Source organism: Drosophila erecta, unplaced genomic scaffold (assembly GCF_003286155.1).
Source record: "Drosophila erecta strain 14021-0224.00,06,07 unplaced genomic scaffold, DereRS2 tig00000000-arrow-pilon, whole genome shotgun sequence".
NCBI classification, from domain to species: domain Eukaryota; kingdom Metazoa; phylum Arthropoda; class Insecta; order Diptera; family Drosophilidae; genus Drosophila; species Drosophila erecta.
Genome location: NW_020825194.1, coordinates 15,158,224 through 15,174,418, shown reverse-complemented (window position 1 = coordinate 15,174,418; position 16,195 = coordinate 15,158,224). Strand labels below are relative to the sequence as shown.

Below are 16,195 nucleotides of genomic sequence, written 5' to 3'. Positions count from 1 at the left end.
CAAACACAAAAAGTCGTGAACACGAATTAGACAATAGTCACGCGAATCGACTATCGATATATCGATAGCGGCGCAGGTACTCGATTGGTTTTATTAAATTGAAAATCATTTATAAAAGTCATAATCAGATGAACTTCCGCGCTCGCCTAAAACATCGGAAGTCTGGTTTGTTTGAATATCCAATGAAATTTCTAATGCTCCATCGTTTTCTTGTAAAGTAGATATATGATCTTTCGAACTCTCCTCTACTAGAGTGTTTCCTTGATCCTCAATAATTGGCTGTATTCCTAAGGTTTTTGATTCGTTGTGGAGGATTGAAGATTGGGAATACCAGGGACAGTTTTTCTCTTCCAAGGCTGACTCGTGCGACGATGGCTGAGCCGTCGGGGTTCGCAGGCATATGGGACTGCCACATAGTCCAACCACGGAGGCATTCTCCACATCGGATTCCCCGCCAGAAGTATGGTCGGCTGGCCTAACGTCCAGGCCGACGGGCACAGCGCGACAACTAATGGAAGCTTCAGATCCTTTATTCTCCTCCACATTCCCTTTTACATCCATCGCCGAGGTGGTAACGATATTCTCGGAAATCACTGAAGTCGTGCTACTGGGATCATTCGTCTTTTGATTCAAGCTCATTGGGGCTTGGGGCGTAGCCGGAGTATTTGGAATGGTATACTTCCATCCCGGTGATCCGAATTCTATTTGCTTACCACTTGTGGTCGGTCCGACTGAAGTTGGTTGCTTGTTATAGTCTATGCCTAAAAGACTTCCTGAACCCCGAGGTACGGTATATTTTTCGTCGAAAAGTGACTGTTTGTTAGTGGTGGTGGCACTATCTGTTTCTTTAGACTGCTTGGGTAGTGTTTGTGGTAAAAAGATTTCTCGTTTCTGTTTGACAACGCGCTTTGTATTGCCTCGCATCCGCTTACGCGTCTTGTCGATCTCAGTTCCAGATAGAGAGTCCGCACTTAATATCTTGGTGACCGATTTCCAAGGATCCAAGCGTCCAAGATTGCGCTTTCGACGCTGAAAGTTGTTACTTAAACGATTAGACAGAAAGAAGATCCCTTTGGGTTGTAGACATACCGCATTCTGCACAGCTCTTCGCAGTGGTGTACCAGGATTGCCAGGTGTACTTGCAATGGAATTGGGCAGAACAACGCCCATCCGGGCATAAACTACGTTGCTAAGCGCATATCTAGACGATCCAAGACGCCTCACTATGCCCAGGTTGGTCAAGTTGTTTAGGGACTCCTTTATGACCTCATCTACATGGGCGACCGGAACAAGGTTCCGCATTTGGTACTTTACCTGGTCAGTGATTGCATTAACGCGCACAAAATGAGTTCGGGAAGATTGGAGGATGCTAATGGCCTTGAAAACGTTACGGTTCACCTTTTTTGGCACTCTAAAGTCGTCCATTTTAAGACCAATACGATAATTTAGCTTAAGTGTGTGTGCTTCTAGAACGCTTGATGTGTGTACTAGTTTCACGTTTGGAGTTTGTGGATCAACTGATTGGAAAGTGTTGTGGCGACCATTGACATTTTCAGTGTATGGAAAAGTCTACTGGGATGTGTTTCCCAGAGGCGTTCTCCCGTTTTATTTTATAACATTTAAAGAAATATCATATGTATAGGTGAAAGTGTCTTTTAGTGTTCTAACATCGATTGTTTATTATATAGTTTTTATATTAGTTCCTTGATAATTCTTTTTGTTTTTGGCTTACGCTAAATACTAAAATCTTTCATTTGCAGGTATTTCTTTTTCTTTGAAGCGGAAAGTTTTCCTCCATTTGTATAATTTTTTTTTAGATTTTTAACTGAAAATTTCTCTCAAATTGCAAAGTGATTTTGAGATAACAGTGAATGAAAAGCTCCAATTGCCATCTATTGTACATAAATATCCAGGTATTAAGCAATTATATGCGTGTATAAATACAAAGTTAGTTTGCGTCTCTACTAAAAGAGAGCGAAATAAAAACATTTCCGGAGCTGGTTTGCTTAACACAGACGGTATAAAGTTTTCGAGATACAACAAACAGTTATCATCAACGCTTTATCTTAGAATTAATTAAATGGGCTTCTGCTCTTTTAGGAAATATGTTCCACGGACATTTGTAAAATGGAAAATTATTTTTCTTTGCTTTACTTGAATTTGATTGATTTTCTGCTAAACCCTCCCATGATTGGCCCTACGCTCAACCTGCCTATTCGCTCTTTTTGTGTGTAATGACAGCATCCTCAATCTCCTCCTTGGGCTGGTCCACATCGCCCCATCCCCACGTGGCGTGAGTGCCGTCTCCAGTACGCTTCACACGCTTCTTAATGATGTCCGTGGACACCGTCTTGAGGTCGTAGGCCCAGCCGATCTTGGCGAAGAAGTCGATGAAGGCGGTGGTGAAGTTAAGCGAGTATTTTCCGAACTCGGCCGTTTTGTAGTCCCAAGGGAAGACGTGGTGGTAGTTATGCCATCCCTCTCCGAAGGCCAAAATAGCCACCGAGATGTTCTCCGAGGGATTGATAAATCTATAAAAGACGAAGCTTTGTAAATACTCATTCACACGTTATTCAAATCCTAAGCCCTTACTTGTCGTAGGGACGGCCACCGAACTTGTGGGCAGCGCTGTTCACCAGCCAGGTTACGTTTAGGATGAAACACCAGCGGAACATGGTGGCCACAAACCAGGCGTTCATGAACGATTCGCCCCAGGCGTACATAGGCACCAAGGTCGGGATAATAAAGCAAGCAATTGGCATCAAAAGCATGTAGTATCTGCTCAATAGAATTAACATATTAGAATTTGCAGCGACTTAAACGAATAAAGTGACTTACTTCTTCTGGAACATGAGGATAGGATCGGCGCGCAGATCGGACAGATCGACACCCTTGCCCTTGGCTTTCACCTCCGGGTGCTTCTTGCACAGCAGCCAACCAACATGCGAGAAGAAGAAACCACGGGTGGCGTTGTGTGGATCGGCATCAGTCTCCGAGTATTTGTGGTGGACGCGATGGTCACGGGCCCAATGGTAGGCGGCATCCTGGAAGGCGATCGTGTTGAAGATGACCAGAATCAGTCGCAGGGGCCACTTGGCTTTGTAGGAGCGATGCGCCCAGAGACGATGGGCACCGGCGGTAATACCCAGGCCAGAAACGACATATAGTAAATAAGCTGAAAGAAGAAATCAAGGTAATTTAGTTGGTTAGCTTAGGTTGACCAAAGAGAATACATCATTTAATTTGAAAGATTCATTGCTACCAACTTATTTTTTTAAATTAATTGACTCCTCGGTGACTTAACAAACATTGTTATATTGCTTACTAAGTCGATCGCAAAGGTGATCGCTATAATATATGTACGGTTATTCGATTTACGACAAAAATAAGCACCTGGAAAGCTTAAGTATATGGAAAGCACGATCAGCAGTCTGTGCCATGTTTAGTCTGGACTTTCAAAATAACAACTGAAGGTTATCAGGGCGCAAGCCTTAGATAACCCCTATATGGTCGAGAGTTCGGCACGCGACAGGAAGATGACAATGGTTGTCAAGGCTTACCAAAAGTATAAAATTTCCATATTGTTTACTTATTTGTTTTTCATATATTTTTTTTAAGAACCCAGAATTTTTAAATAATACTGTGAAATACTGGAGCGTTGTATCCATTTCTATAGAAAGAAGACGTTTGCCATTAAGACTTTACTTTGAAAAATGTGATTCTACGTAATTAAGCAATTATTTTTTTAATTGACTTGACCTTTACCTCTTGCCATTAAGCAATAGTTAGATATAATGCCTAATAATAATTCTTTAGAATTAGATCTTTAAGGATCTTTGAACACCAAAGTATATATTCAACCTTCTGCTCAAATGTAGGGTGGATACAACGGACCTCTTCTGATCCCGCTCCCATTGTGATAAATTATTGACTCACCGGTGATGACGGTCTGCCACTTGGCGGAAGTGAACATAAGGTAGGCTCCGTAGACGGCAGCCAGATGGAGGTAACCGAAGGCGATGATGTTGCGCCAGACGAGCTTCAGGCGGCGCTTCTCGGCCTTCTTCATGACGGTGATGTCTTTGACAAGTCCACCGTCGGTGGTCTCCACATCGCACTCGAAGAGCACTCCGGTGGAGTCCTCCTGCAGCTTGGTGGGGCTCTGACCCGATTCGGCGGCGGCACTAGCTGCTGCGATCAGCGAGTCCGAGATGGACTGGGCACCGGCTTGGGCGTTGGGCGGCATCTTGCATCAACTGGCGTGCGGAAAGAAGATAAAGCCAACAAATTAGTAACAACATAAACAAAAGAGCAATTAGTGTGTGTGCCAACTTGGTGGCTTGGGCAATTAGCCAGGTGAGCCGAATGACTGAACTTGACACGCTTTGACTAGGTGATTCCGAGCGGCTTTTTATGGCCAGACCCCGAGGTGTCCAGTTGAGCTGAGCTGAGTTGAGTTGAGTACCCTTTGATATTGTGTATATTCTTGCCTAATATGAATTTTTGTTGTCTTAATCGGCTAGTGGCTAATGGATGAAAAAAATCAATAAACGCTGCTTGCGCGTCCTTGTGTCAGGATTCGCATGGCATGCATAATGTAAAAAGCCGGTGTGGGAACAAGCACCAGGTGGATTTCTGAATGTGGAACATGTGTTTTGTGGGTCACTGGGAACCGGAGCAGATGAATACCTTGGCTCAAGGTTACGGATGAAGCCAGGAACGCAGTGACACGTTTCGTGGAAAATTCCTTCTTCAAATGAACTCTAGCATGCTTTGTTATACACACACACACTCCCACAGCATAGAAAGTGTTAGATTAACAATAATCGCAAACTATTTAGCAAAAAGTGAACAACCGCAAGTTCAATGGAATTGCAATTGAGAAATAGTGTTCTTGTGATTTTACCTGGATTACCCCAAAAAACAAAACTGTTTTTTTCACTGCAGCTAGAAATTAACAAGCCGTTTCGGTTAACTTGCGTTTTAAAACTGCTGTGCAAAAGTTGCCGACGACGAGAATCTGAAGCATTTGGCGAAAAGCTCGCTCGAGAGCTTTATATCAACTAAAGCTTTTGCAGGTGTGTGTATGTGTGGGCAGATTAGAGGTGGTAGATGTTAGCCAGTTGGGCGATTTTATTTGCCCATTGCTGGGTCAGGGTTAGATTTTATACGTCTAGACTCTAGACGGGAGACTTTGGCCCTATCTAATCAGAGTTGCCCTTAACAACCTGACGTGTCTTGCCGACGTGTTTGATATTGTATAGTATCTGTCCGAATCTCTATCCAATCACATGTGAAGCACCTGCTAATTACGGCTTTATCAGACAAGCGGTTATTACAAAACTGGACAGTTGCGTACTTCGAACAATGGATGGGGCCATTACCCAGTTAAACACGTGAACCTATGGTCGAGCAACAGCTTACAAATCATACGATGCTTAGGGGAAATGAGCTCGAAAAAGGCGATTAGATGTCGGTCAGTGGCGTCAGCAAGGGGGTTCTCATAAAGGGCTCCTTACAATGATACATAACTCATTGATCACAACATATGTATACATATTTACATATGTACATTACTTTTCAATTTGCTTGTATTTATGAGTTTTGTGTCAATGCACAGTTCAAAATGTTTATATACATACATATTGCATGTATTATAAATACTCGTTTACGTTAAGGGAAGGCAATAAAAAGACACAACTTAAAATTGTGTACATATGTATTTATACCCCGCCAGAAGGAAGTCCCATAGTATATGTACATACATATGTACAGTCCCTTCTTCAAATTTGTTCTACAGACGCCTCTTATTTTTAACAGATTAAGTGGAAAGCAGAATTTCGCGTTCACACACACAAATGTACATGTGTTTGTAAAGCAAGAACAGTTGATCACACGCCAAAGCTTTTAACATGGCGAAAGAAGAAAGGGCCAGAGACAGTGAGAGAGGGGGAGAGAAAAACCTAATGCCGCGAGCATGTCAACAAAACAGCTGACTGTTTTTGGAGCCGGTAAAACCGGTAAAAACCGACCACAGGCCACCAACAGACAGCAAACATGGGAATGCAAAGTCAACAAACATTGACCATTTATCAGAGGTACGCATTGAACTTGAAATTTGCCGCTGCTTTTGCCATTTTCTTGCGTTTATCCCTATTTCTTTCTTGCGCGTATGGGACAGAAAGCGTGGGAGCTTACACGAGAGCGAAAAAGAGCGGCAGTAAGCTCAAAGAGCAAGATGAAGCGAGAGTAGTTTTCCTTTTGTTATTGTTGCGGGCCGTTATCACGTTGCAAGAGCGTGATGCTTCAGTTAGATATTGAACGCAGAAAAAAATAGTGCGCGTTCTTAAGTTCAGATAAAGAGCTGACAATAGACAAAACTAATGAAACTTTTCTATTTCGAATTATAGTTATGGAAGTTCGAATATAAATAAACGACTACATTATGTTGTAATAATACTTAATAAGTTAGTATTTTTGTTGACAATCAAGTAATCACATGCTATCATATGATGCAATTGAAATAAAAATGGTAATGTAATGCATAATACACAATGGTAAATAAATGTAGCTACCTTACGAAATATATGATGTTTTTGTTCAAATATTCCTAACAATTATGCTTGAAACCAATTCAGTCAAGTATTTTTTTTAGGTATAGTTCGTGCCCGCCGATTTGTTTAGATGTTGTATCTGACAGTTGGACAAATAGACTTTAACTGGAAGACTAGATTGCCGCTCCTACGAACTGTAGCGCAGCAAGAGTGATAAATGATTTCTCGCAAATTCGAAGCACTTAATTTGCAATTTAAGCGTATCCATGCATAATTGCAGTCAAAGTTCGTTCACCGTAAAGAAAGAGAGAAGCTTAGTTGAAATGCAAAGACGAAGCAATTAATTCATATGATAAATAAAATTGAGCACGGAAGCAGTGAATGCGTCGACTAGAGAACTTCGATTGCCCTTGCAAATGTGATTAGATGTTAATTTGGCAAAAGTACAAAACTTGACCATCCAAAGGAATTGGATATATCCATATGTCGTCTACTCTGGTACAATGCCCTACATTTGCAGCAATTTAATGGAATTCAAAGCGTTCTTTGAGCACTCGTTCGACTTGAAGGATAGCTAGTGTATTTTTCTTTGCGTTTCCAACAAGGTAACTGGAAATAAAACCAAATCTAACCTTCCAACTAAAACCTTGACAAAAGCGAAGAGTGAACGCTACATAAAACTTGAACGAAGATCGTTTGGCCAGAGGCCCTCAAAATGAAAATTGCAAGAGATTGAAAGCTAAACGAAGCAAATCTCTCTAGCTGACTTTTCTCGATTTTCTACTTGGCGGTTTTACGTAAACACTGCTCCCACTGGGGATTACATGTGTATATACCAATCCTGTAGCAATGGCTCAACAAGTGGACCGCTGGAAAACCAACCTGTTTTACTTCACCTTCCCAAAACTGGCACTTTTCCACTTTGCACAGTCGGTAGTCCGAAAACTGAGGACACTTTGCGATCGGTCTTTCAATCGATGTGATTGCACTATATATTTCAGTGTAGGAGTGGCGAAAGCACACGTCCGCACACTAGACGAACTCGATTGGAACTGACGAACCTTTCGCACGGTTGCCAAAACGAAAACAAATCGATTAGGCAAATCGGCGGGACAACGTCAGAGCTGTTCTCCGCCGCGGCGAGTGCATTTGGGTGTCAACTTCTCCCGAGCTCCACAGATTACCGGCATGCTAGTACTAGTACTTACTAATACATACTAAGTACATACATATGTACATATGTATATACGAAATGCGTAATTGAATCCCAAATAAGCGGTGAAGTTTTGGAGTCAATTACCATGGGGCACGTCGTCAACAATACAATTACCGAAAGTTAAAAATGTGGATAGTCAAACGCAGCTGCTGGGGTTACCCTTCGCACTTTGATTCCTGCTGCAGGCTTGGGACAGTTTTTTGGGCAATCTTATCGATCTTCTCCGGTGGGTTGTCGGCTTTCCAAGATAATGTTTTAGCCCTGAATACACATGGTCTTTCATAATCTGTTTTTAGTTTATTTGACGGTTCTCGCACTTTGGCCGATTCAAACCAGTTGACAAGATCAACCTCCTAGACCCATAGTTTTACATATATTCCACTGAAGTCGGCACGAAATCAAGTCTATTTTGCATATCTCTTTTGTTTTCCAATTTCAGAAGATGAGCTCAAGTGACACGCGAATTTCATACAAAACTTCCATCTAATTGCATATTTATGTCATAGCGATTAATTGCGAAATACTCCGACGTATTGCTTGCTTGCAAAAGAAAATCCATAACGAAGCTTGAGAAAATTAACTCACAGCCTTGACACCTGGGTCACTAAAATTCGAACTAATCTTTTAAGGTAAAAAAAAAACTAAAAAAGTTCACTACGTTGTAAAACTCCATAATTCTATTATCAGGTCAGGTGTGAAATTGTTTCTAAAAAAACAAAAAACTAAATTTGTAATGAAAGAATCACTTCGTTATAATAAAAATTAATTATATTATAAAAGGTAATATATGTATATATATATATACATATATTATATATTATATATATATATATATATACGAGTTTTAATGTACGTACATTCATAAATTTCTATATCAAACAACAAAGTACTTATAGTGCGCAGTTGAAAAAACGATTAAAATCTGTAGATTGCCAGATTTGTCCGAATGAAAATAATCATAGAGAAATTTTAGCAACCTTTTAATCTCATCACCAGATGCCACATATGTATATAGTAATTCTTTGGACGTCAATGGAATAAGAACCGAATCGAATTTTAAAAGTAAATCTCTTCGTCATTACTGATACAGAAGCATAACAAAAGATCTAACACTTTATACGTAACTACTATTATTAAGAGAAAAAATGCCAAATAACTCTATTGCTTTAATGATGCAACTGTTGTTAAATATGAATCATGAAACGTGTACGCAAAATGTACTTCTTGATACAGCTTCTAAAGAAATTAAAATATATTAGAATCAACTCCAGCTTCCAACGTGGACGTGGAAATTAGGTAGTAGGTTACTAATATCTCAGTAAGTAAGAGTATTACTAACGCGAACTGATTAATAAGCTTCCAACTGGAGTCCGCTATCCGTAGTTTAGAATGCCCCTCAAAAGGGTTAGCTCGCTTGGGCGTGACGTCACCAGGGCGTGCGCGCGCTAAGGTTACATGTAAACAACTTTCGGTGCATTGTACTACTTGCAAAACTATAATCTATTAAATAAATTTCCATTAGTTGATAATCGGCCATATTTCTAATCGGGCTTAAAACCGACGCCGGTGATGTGTCTGATTAGCTGATATGCGAACATGTGCATGGCAGCAATTGCTTAAAATGTGTAATGCTTTATTTAATCTTGGTAGGTTTGTTTGTGTACAACTTACGCAAATGTTATCCAAATCTACAGAGTAATATAATTTATCACCAACTTCCAACGAATCAAAGGTATCCTATCCAGTTTTGTGATGGCAAAGTGGTCCACCTATTTATGAGTTAGATGAGTATCGATAGCGTGGTTTTATCGTATCTTATCGATATATGTAAAGTCTATTTTTTTTATAGCGGTGTTAAAGATTTAATTATATTATATTTATAATTATCATAATCAATATCATAAGCTAATAAATTAAATCGTAATTTTTGCAAATCCAAATTATTTTACTTAAAGTTCTTTTATATTTGAATTTAGGAGTAACTGTAGATTGTAGTTTACATGTAGATGCGATACATACAAATATAAATCTAAAGTTTTTACGGAAATTTTCAGTAAATGATGTTTAATTTTATTTGACAGTGATTAAACTAATTACACTTTTGTTTAATTTCCTGTAGCTTTAGATAACTTTTTAAAGTCTCACCACTTTAATACTGTCATCAAAGTAGTCAAAGCGTTTTGAATAAAATTAAGAATTTCTTGTTAATTACTTTCGGTTTTCGAATATCAGATCGGAAACAATTAATTAAAATTGATAAGGATGATGGGCATTGATGCTTTAATCCTCCAAGTATATCAAAGGCGGATGGTGAAGATCCTGCTTGCAACTTTTGCCAGGATGCTTATCGTGTCCAGCTTTCTGGCGGATGCTCTGCACATCTGCCAATACTGGCGACTGGAGCAGAGCATCCTGAACATGAACTGCTGTTGTGGGCTCATTGCGGCTGGAGTCTGTATCAACCTGCTGGCGATTGGACAATTTATTGGCTCCGCACTGATTGTGACCAGAATACAGATTAATCTGGGCACGGGACTGATTTGGATGGCGGCCCACCTGCGGATGGCCGTCAATCCGTCGCAGTGGAGCCTCGTCAGGTACTTCCAGCTGTGCAATGTGATCAGTGCCCTGCTGGTCATAATGCTGAGGTCTCGACGCACCCCGGTTGTCGCCTTCCTGCTGCTCACCTACGTGAACTGCAAGAATAAGGACCGGCTGTTGTGGCACGTCCTCTACAAGTACGCTGTGAAGCTCTTGGTGGGTTTCATCCTCGTGGGTTATCGGCAAAGGGTCTCCGCCGGGCTGATGGTCCTACTCTTGTCCATCCATTGTGTGGACATGCACATCTGGCTAGATTCGTCTCTACGGCATGCGGCTTTGACTTCGAGTGACAATTTCTGGCACAAGGTATCCGTGGCTGGCGGATTGATATTTATTGTCGTGAATAGCCGACATTACCATAGCATGTTTTAAGCTGTCAGTCCATTCAAAAACAAAAACATACATATATGATGTCGCAAGAAACTGAGCCGGAACCAAGTCCAGGACCGAAGCAGGAGAATGGGCCAACCACCACTGGTAGTTTCCTTTGCCTGCACACATCGCCGCCTCTCCACATCGCACTGCACGGCATGTCGGCCCTTACCCACACCCGTTTATCTAGGACCGCCTTCGATCTCTGCCTGGAACTGCTGGAGGCGGGGGTCAAGCCGCAGGCTTTGGCGGACATAGTGGTGCACATACTTGAGTTTAAGGAGCAATTTAATTGAATTGAGAATGAATTCAAGAACGCACTTAAAACTGAAACTTTCCTACAGACACCAGATTAGTCTTATCACATCCGACCTGCGCAACTCAAACTTCAACCCTGGTCGTGATCACTCGAAGAAATCCCTTATTTGATAAGCAATATCAGTTATAATTCGCACTCACTATTAGCAACCATCATAAATGTTTGATATGTGGCCAGCTAACATTGTTTTTGGATTTTGTTATCAGATGAATGGCTATATTTGCCCAATTTCATAGTTATTATACCTGTAACTCGTAGAGTAAAAGGGTATACTAGATTCATTGAAAAGTATGTAACAGGCAGAAGGGAGCGTCTCCGACCATAAAAAGTATATACATATTCTTGATCAGGATCAATAGCCGAGTCGAACTGGCCATGTCCGTCTGTCTGCCTCGATCTCAGGAACTACAAAAGCTGGAATGTTCAGTCGCTGCGACGTGCAAAAAAGCTGTCACGCCCACATTTAAACAAAATTTTAAGCTTTTTTTTCCGTTTCTTTTTTTTTTTCGAAATTCTACCAATATTCCAGAAAATGAAGAACGGGGTTTTGATAGTCGAGGAAGCCGTCTATATCATTATCTTGTCTTTTGTAGTATTACTGAGCAATATATCATCGTATTCAGTTTTTAATTTAGGAGTACTCAAAAATCGTCAGCTACTCTTGTCGACAAAGAACACGTTTCTGGCATCCTCCGCTGTCAGGTCATTATTATAAAGAGCTCTGTGCCAGCTTATACTACAGATTCTTGGATTTCTTGGATTTTAAAAAATATTGTCACTAACATTATAAGATTAAAGCCATTCCATTTTATCCGATTACAGTAATGTATTTGAATAAGTTAGAAAGGTCAAATGGATCAGTTTGAAACTGGTAATAGATGCGTTATGTACAAAATTAAATTAAATGATTTGGAACAGTTAATTTTGTTAGATAAGGCATAACTACTTTTCGTTTGGCTTATCTTTGGGATCTTTACTATCGACGCTTTCAGCCGGCTTTTCTTCGGCCTTCTTCGACTTCTTTTGCGCCTTTTCGGCCTGCTTCTGCTTTTCGGCCTCAGCCAAAGCAGCCTCCTGCTCCTGCTTAAGTTTTTCCTTCTGGGCAGCAGCTGCCGCCACTTCCTCATCGTCCCAGTCGGCCATCGAGCGATCGCGCTTTAGCCACGAATGCGTGGTGTCCGGTTTGAAGGCTGCGTGGAAATATAAAGTATTAAGGAAATGAAAAACCACTAGTGCTGACAAAACTCACTCTGGTTGAACCATTTAATGCCATTTTGCATGTCCTCGATGATTTCACGGGACGTGAACATCACCTCGTTCTGCACCGCCTGGTGGAACGTTGAGGTCTCGAAGGTGCTCGAGTAGACCGAGTTGCGATCGTGGATGAGTGCGCGTTGCGGGAACTTGGCTAGGCAGGTGGCCAGCTCCAGGGCATTGCCCAAGGCCGTGCCCGTGGGCACAATCCGGTTGACCAGTCCAATGTCGTGAGCCTCCTGGGAGCCCACCGGACGTCCCGTTAGTATCAGGTCCAGGGCACGGGACAATCCAATCATGGCCGGCAGCCGAATAGTGCCGGCATCGAGCATTGGCACACCAAAGCGTCGATTGAAAAATCCCAGTACGGCGGACTCCTCCATCACGCGCAGATCGCACATGAGAGCCAGTTCCAAGCCGTTGGCTATGCAGTAGCCATTGATGCCGCACACCACTGGCTTCTTGATTTGGCGTCGCGTGGGACCCACAGAGCCCTCCGGTCGCATCAGGATGTCCACGCTGATCTCCTCCTTCTCGTCGGTGCTGATCTCCAGAATGTCGAAGCCGGAGCAAAAGGATCCGCCCACGCCGTACAAGACAGCCACCGGCGAAGTGTCGTCCGCCTCGAAATTGGCGAAGGCGTCGCAAAGTTGCGAGGCTGTGAGCGAATCGATGGCATTGCGCTGCTGCGGTCGATTGATGCCGATCAGCGTGATGTTTTTGTCCTTCTCCACCAGGATGTTCTTGGGCGGAGCTGCGTCCGCCTCCTGGGGCGCAGGATCTGGAGCAAATGAGCGGTTACTACACTGGCTCGCGCTCACATTATGTCACCGGCTTTTCGACGACTTATGTACATACCTTTATACAGCGCTTTTGTCGATGAGAATGTGCGAATCGCCGCGGTGAAACGTGCTTGCTGGCCCACCTGCTGGGCCAACAACCTGCCAAATTTGCGAAGCATGATCTAAGCCAAAATGGCAATCAATTAATCTGTACAAAGGAGAGCAACAAACTGAGATGCTTACCGGAAAGTTAAATTTTGGTCAAGTTTTGTAAAAACAATTCGATAGTAATTGTTTTACAGAGCTGCCACCGTTTTATGGCAATCCTATTCTCTTAGCTTTTTCCCGCTAAGCTCAGCTATTCTAAAGCTATTTTGGGTTGCGGTGAATTACAAAAAGAAAGCAACTAATTTTGTTAAAAAATATTTAAACAAATTGTAAAAGTATCGTAAATAAAACGTTTAATGCGTTCAATTGCTATATTTTGAATATTTCATTTGGTTTTCTTGTGTATGTGCAGAAAGACAACTTAGCAGAGACAGTTGGCAGCACTGACCTTGTAAATGCGTTTTGGCATTTTCAAAAGGCGTTAGTATGTTTTAGAAGCGTCTCACTGAGTGTTCTTGCAAAAAAAAAAGTTGCAATAAGCTGAAAAACCAATTTAAACTTAAAAAATAAATAATGGTTGTGGATATGGACACCAACGAGATATCCGTGGAACTCACGGAGGCGGAGAACGAGCTGTACGACAGACAAATCCGACTCTGGGGCTTGGAATCTCAGAAACGGTGCGTGCAAAAAAGCCGGCATTCTGCAAAGGCGCTATAATAAGCGAAAATATATTTTCAATTTCAGCCTGCGTACGGCACGGATCCTTATCGCAGGACTGTGCGGTTTGGGTGCCGAGATTACCAAGAACATCATCCTGTCCGGAGTCAATTCCGTGAAGCTGTTGGACGATAAGAACGTAACCGAGGAGGACTTCTGTTCGCAGTTCCTGGCTCCCCGGGAATCGCTGAACAGCAACCGTGCTGAAGCATCATTGGCACGGGCACGTGCTCTCAATCCCATGGTGGACATCTCCGCCGACCGCGAGCCCTTGCAGGAGAAGTCCTCAGAGTTCTTCGGCCAGTTCGACGTGGTGGTGGTCAATAGCGCGACCAACGAGGAACTGCTGCGCATCGACACTATTTGCCGCGACCTGGGCGTCAAGTTCATAGCCACCGATGTGTGGGGCACGTTCGGGTTCTACTTTGCCAGTCTGCAGAAGCACAACTATGTTGAGTAGGTCCCTCTATCTACCATTGCTCAGAAACCGAATGTAGATCTTTATTACTTTGTAAATGTTCACCTTTTTCAGGGATGTAATCAAGCACAAGATCGTAGCCAACGCGGATAAGAAAAAGAAGTATGAAACCGTGTCCATTCCAACTCAACGTGATGTGGACTATCCCGGCTACTCTGCCTGGCTTGAATTCGACATTACAGCGCCTAGTTATTTGCGCAAACTGAAGCGCAATGGTCCGGGTGTTTTGTTGTTAAGTGTGCTGCAAAAGTTTCGCACGACCCACCAGCGAGATCCAAGCTATAAGACCCGAGAAGCTGACCTGGAATTGCTTCGCGGGATTCGCGACGAACTGATGCCCAACTCTATCCTGGGCGACGAAGCCCTGGGTCTGATTTTTGCGCAGATATCCCCAGCCGTCGCGGTTGTTGGCGGCGTTGTGGCTCAAGAAGTCATCAAGGTGGTTACTAAAATGGAAGCGCCACACCGTAATCTGTTCGTTTTTGACCCCGATACTTGTGCAGGATATGTCGAGACCATTGAAGCGAAGTGAACTTATCCACTAAAGGCTTATATTAAAAATTTGAATATCATATAACACCAGTTGTAAATTTTATTTTTTTTTTTAATGTCCCGTACTTATCAGAAAAGCTTAGCTTGTGGTAATCTTAGCGGGGCGTTTAAAGTTTAGGGGATGCTGGCCAAGTAGTCCTTGATGGAGGCGGGGTCCAGACGCTGGAATCCGTTCTGATCGCAGATTCCGATTTCAATGTTGTCGGCAGTCATTTTTCCCTCAAATCCTTCTTTCAGAGTGAGGATGGCGGTGTGAACAGCATCGTCCAGCTCCAGATCTTCGCTGTAGCTGCATGTGGATGAAAATATGATTGACCCCCTACACCTTAGGGTTACAATTATTGGTACTTACCGCTTCTCCAGGAAGGTTTTGCCGTTGACTGCGTTCTTGCCCATGGCAGTGGCCTTCCAGGCGAAGTAGGCGCCCGAAGGATCGGATTGGTACAGATACGGACGATCGTTGTCCCAGCCGCAGATCAGTAGGGAAACTCCGAAGGGACGAACGCCACTGTGGGTGGGATTGTATGCGATTACCATGGGGACTCAAAGTGGAGGACAGTTGGCACACTTACCCGGACTGAGTGTACTCCTGCATGAGCGTGGCCACGCGCTGCACCAGCTGCGACACAGGAATCGGCTCCTTGTAGGTCAGGTAGTATGTCTGGGCGATCTTGCGGGCCTGTTTCACAAGCAGACGAAAGTCCGGACCCATTCCCGAGTACACCATGCCGATGTGATTGTAGATCATCTCCACGCGATGCACACTGTGCTCCTCATACAGCGGCGACTTGTGTTTGTTCTCTGTGGCAATGACGACGCCATTGGAAGCTGCATCCGAAAAGAGGGTGTTAGTTGAATGCACAAGACTGGCTGCACGGCATACTAACCCATGATGCCCACGGAGGGAGCTCCGCCGGATACGGCCGCCAGTGCGTACTCCAGTTGGACGAGTTTTCCGGAAGGACTGCAAAAGTTAGAAAATTGTACTTATTGCCCAGTCATGGCGGCAGGTTAAATTGCGCCGGGTGAATCGGATGTTCCCCGCGGGTTATAGCGCTGCTCTCACCTGAACGTGGTCAACGAAAAGCTGTAGCGTTCGGTAGCCATATTTGCTGGGCCTCAAATGCGGTGATTTGATGGGTAAAATAAAAAAGCCGACTTACTTCGCACAGAAACAAAAATGACACAGCAATTGGGCGGCAGTGTGACCGAATGTTGAATGCCACAAATAATACAGTT

The 16,195-nt window shown here is 43.0% G+C and overlaps 6 protein-coding genes and 1 long non-coding RNA gene across 11 annotated transcripts; 3 read left to right on the top strand and 4 right to left on the bottom strand.

The window, feature by feature from the left end:
- Positions 1-105: 105 nt before the first annotated feature.
- LOC6553730 lies at positions 106-1,507 on the bottom strand. Its single transcript, XM_001980363.3, has 2 exons — positions 1,090-1,507; positions 106-1,029 (listed from the first exon to the last, which is right to left on the bottom strand). The coding sequence occupies exons 1-2, from the start codon at positions 1,423-1,425 to the stop codon at positions 106-108; spliced, it is 1,260 nt and encodes a 419-aa protein (XP_001980399.1). The 5' UTR covers positions 1,426-1,507.
- Positions 1,508-1,637: 130 nt separating this feature from the next.
- LOC6553731 (acyl-CoA Delta(11) desaturase) lies at positions 1,638-9,567 on the bottom strand. 5 transcript variants are annotated; one of them, XM_015154605.2, is made up of 5 exons: positions 9,442-9,567; positions 3,937-4,256; positions 2,839-3,175; positions 2,593-2,778; positions 1,638-2,531 (listed from the first exon to the last, which is right to left on the bottom strand). In XM_015154605.2, exons 2-5 carry the CDS (start codon positions 4,244-4,246, stop codon positions 2,213-2,215), a joined length of 1,152 nt encoding a protein of 383 aa, XP_015010091.1. In that variant the 5' UTR covers positions 4,247-4,256; positions 9,442-9,567; the 3' UTR covers positions 1,638-2,212. The 5 variants fall into 5 exon arrangements, with proteins under 5 accessions (XP_015010091.1, XP_026832113.1, XP_015010090.1 ...); XM_026976312.1 differs by lacking the exon at positions 9,442-9,567 and adding an exon at positions 7,451-7,631; XM_015154604.2 differs by lacking the exon at positions 9,442-9,567 and adding an exon at positions 7,437-7,630.
- Positions 5,084-6,581, top strand: LOC113563766. The gene is made up of 2 exons (XR_003407625.1): positions 5,084-6,098; positions 6,182-6,581. It is a non-coding gene; the product is annotated as an uncharacterized LOC113563766 (long non-coding RNA).
- Positions 9,568-9,991: 424 nt separating the features above from the next.
- Positions 9,992-10,743, top strand: LOC6553732. Its single transcript, XM_001980365.3, has one exon. The coding sequence runs from the start codon at positions 10,033-10,035 to the stop codon at positions 10,741-10,743; it is 711 nt and encodes a 236-aa protein (XP_001980401.1). The 5' UTR covers positions 9,992-10,032.
- A 1,120-nt stretch (positions 10,744-11,863) lies between these two features.
- Positions 11,864-13,461, bottom strand: LOC6553697 (probable enoyl-CoA hydratase echA8). The gene is made up of 4 exons (XM_001980367.3): positions 13,342-13,461; positions 13,175-13,280; positions 12,312-13,097; positions 11,864-12,252 (listed from the first exon to the last, which is right to left on the bottom strand). Exons 2-4 carry the CDS (start codon positions 13,275-13,277, stop codon positions 12,005-12,007), a joined length of 1,137 nt encoding a protein of 378 aa, XP_001980403.1. The 5' UTR covers positions 13,278-13,280; positions 13,342-13,461; the 3' UTR covers positions 11,864-12,004.
- A 188-nt stretch (positions 13,462-13,649) lies between these two features.
- On the top strand, positions 13,650-14,986 carry LOC6553698 (SUMO-activating enzyme subunit 1). Its single transcript, XM_001980368.3, has 3 exons — positions 13,650-13,886; positions 13,954-14,382; positions 14,459-14,986. The coding sequence occupies exons 1-3, from the start codon at positions 13,780-13,782 to the stop codon at positions 14,934-14,936; spliced, it is 1,014 nt and encodes a 337-aa protein (XP_001980404.1). The 5' UTR covers positions 13,650-13,779; the 3' UTR covers positions 14,937-14,986.
- On the bottom strand, positions 14,982-16,185 carry LOC6553699 (proteasome subunit alpha type-2). The gene is made up of 5 exons (XM_001980369.3): positions 16,023-16,185; positions 15,844-15,920; positions 15,529-15,784; positions 15,309-15,464; positions 14,982-15,245 (listed from the first exon to the last, which is right to left on the bottom strand). The coding sequence occupies exons 1-5, from the start codon at positions 16,061-16,063 to the stop codon at positions 15,071-15,073; spliced, it is 705 nt and encodes a 234-aa protein (XP_001980405.1). The 5' UTR covers positions 16,064-16,185; the 3' UTR covers positions 14,982-15,070.
- Positions 16,186-16,195: the final 10 nt, after the last annotated feature.

Bases quoted from the DNA above. Each gene is read 5' to 3' on its own strand.
- LOC6553730 (XM_001980363.3), bottom strand. From the start codon at position 1,425: ATGGACGACTTTAGAGTGCCAAAAAAGGTGAACCGTAACGTTTTCAAG. The intron at 1,030-1,089 runs GTATGTCTACAA...AACAACTTTCAG, and splicing joins GAAGAGCTGTGCAGAATGCG to CGTCGAAAGCGCAATCTTGG.
- LOC6553731 (XM_015154605.2), bottom strand. From the start codon at position 4,246: ATGCCGCCCAACGCCCAAGCCGGTGCCCAGTCCATCTCGGACTCGCTG. The intron at 3,176-3,936 runs GTGAGTCAATAA...TTCTTCTTTCAG, and splicing joins GTGGCAGACCGTCATCACCG to CTTATTTACTATATGTCGTT. The intron at 2,779-2,838 runs GTAAGTCACTTT...TCTATTGAGCAG, and splicing joins ATCCTCATGTTCCAGAAGAA to ATACTACATGCTTTTGATGC.
- LOC6553732 (XM_001980365.3), top strand. From the start codon at position 10,033: ATGATGGGCATTGATGCTTTAATCCTCCAAGTATATCAAAGGCGGATG.
- LOC6553697 (XM_001980367.3), bottom strand. From the start codon at position 13,277: ATGCTTCGCAAATTTGGCAGGTTGTTGGCCCAGCAGGTGGGCCAGCAA. The intron at 13,098-13,174 runs GTATGTACATAA...CATTTGCTCCAG, and splicing joins GACAAAAGCGCTGTATAAAG to ATCCTGCGCCCCAGGAGGCG. The intron at 12,253-12,311 runs GTGAGTTTTGTC...ATTTCCACGCAG, and splicing joins CATTAAATGGTTCAACCAGA to CCTTCAAACCGGACACCACG.
- LOC6553698 (XM_001980368.3), top strand. From the start codon at position 13,780: ATGGTTGTGGATATGGACACCAACGAGATATCCGTGGAACTCACGGAG. The intron at 13,887-13,953 runs GTGCGTGCAAAA...TTTCAATTTCAG, and splicing joins GGCTTGGAATCTCAGAAACG to CCTGCGTACGGCACGGATCC. The intron at 14,383-14,458 runs GTAGGTCCCTCT...CACCTTTTTCAG, and splicing joins CAGAAGCACAACTATGTTGA to GGATGTAATCAAGCACAAGA.
- LOC6553699 (XM_001980369.3), bottom strand. From the start codon at position 16,063: ATGGCTACCGAACGCTACAGCTTTTCGTTGACCACGTTCAG. The intron at 15,921-16,022 runs GTGAGAGCAGCG...TAACTTTTGCAG, and splicing joins TTTTCGTTGACCACGTTCAG to TCCTTCCGGAAAACTCGTCC. The intron at 15,465-15,528 runs GTAAGTGTGCCA...TCCCACCCACAG, and splicing joins CAGGAGTACACTCAGTCCGG to TGGCGTTCGTCCCTTCGGAG.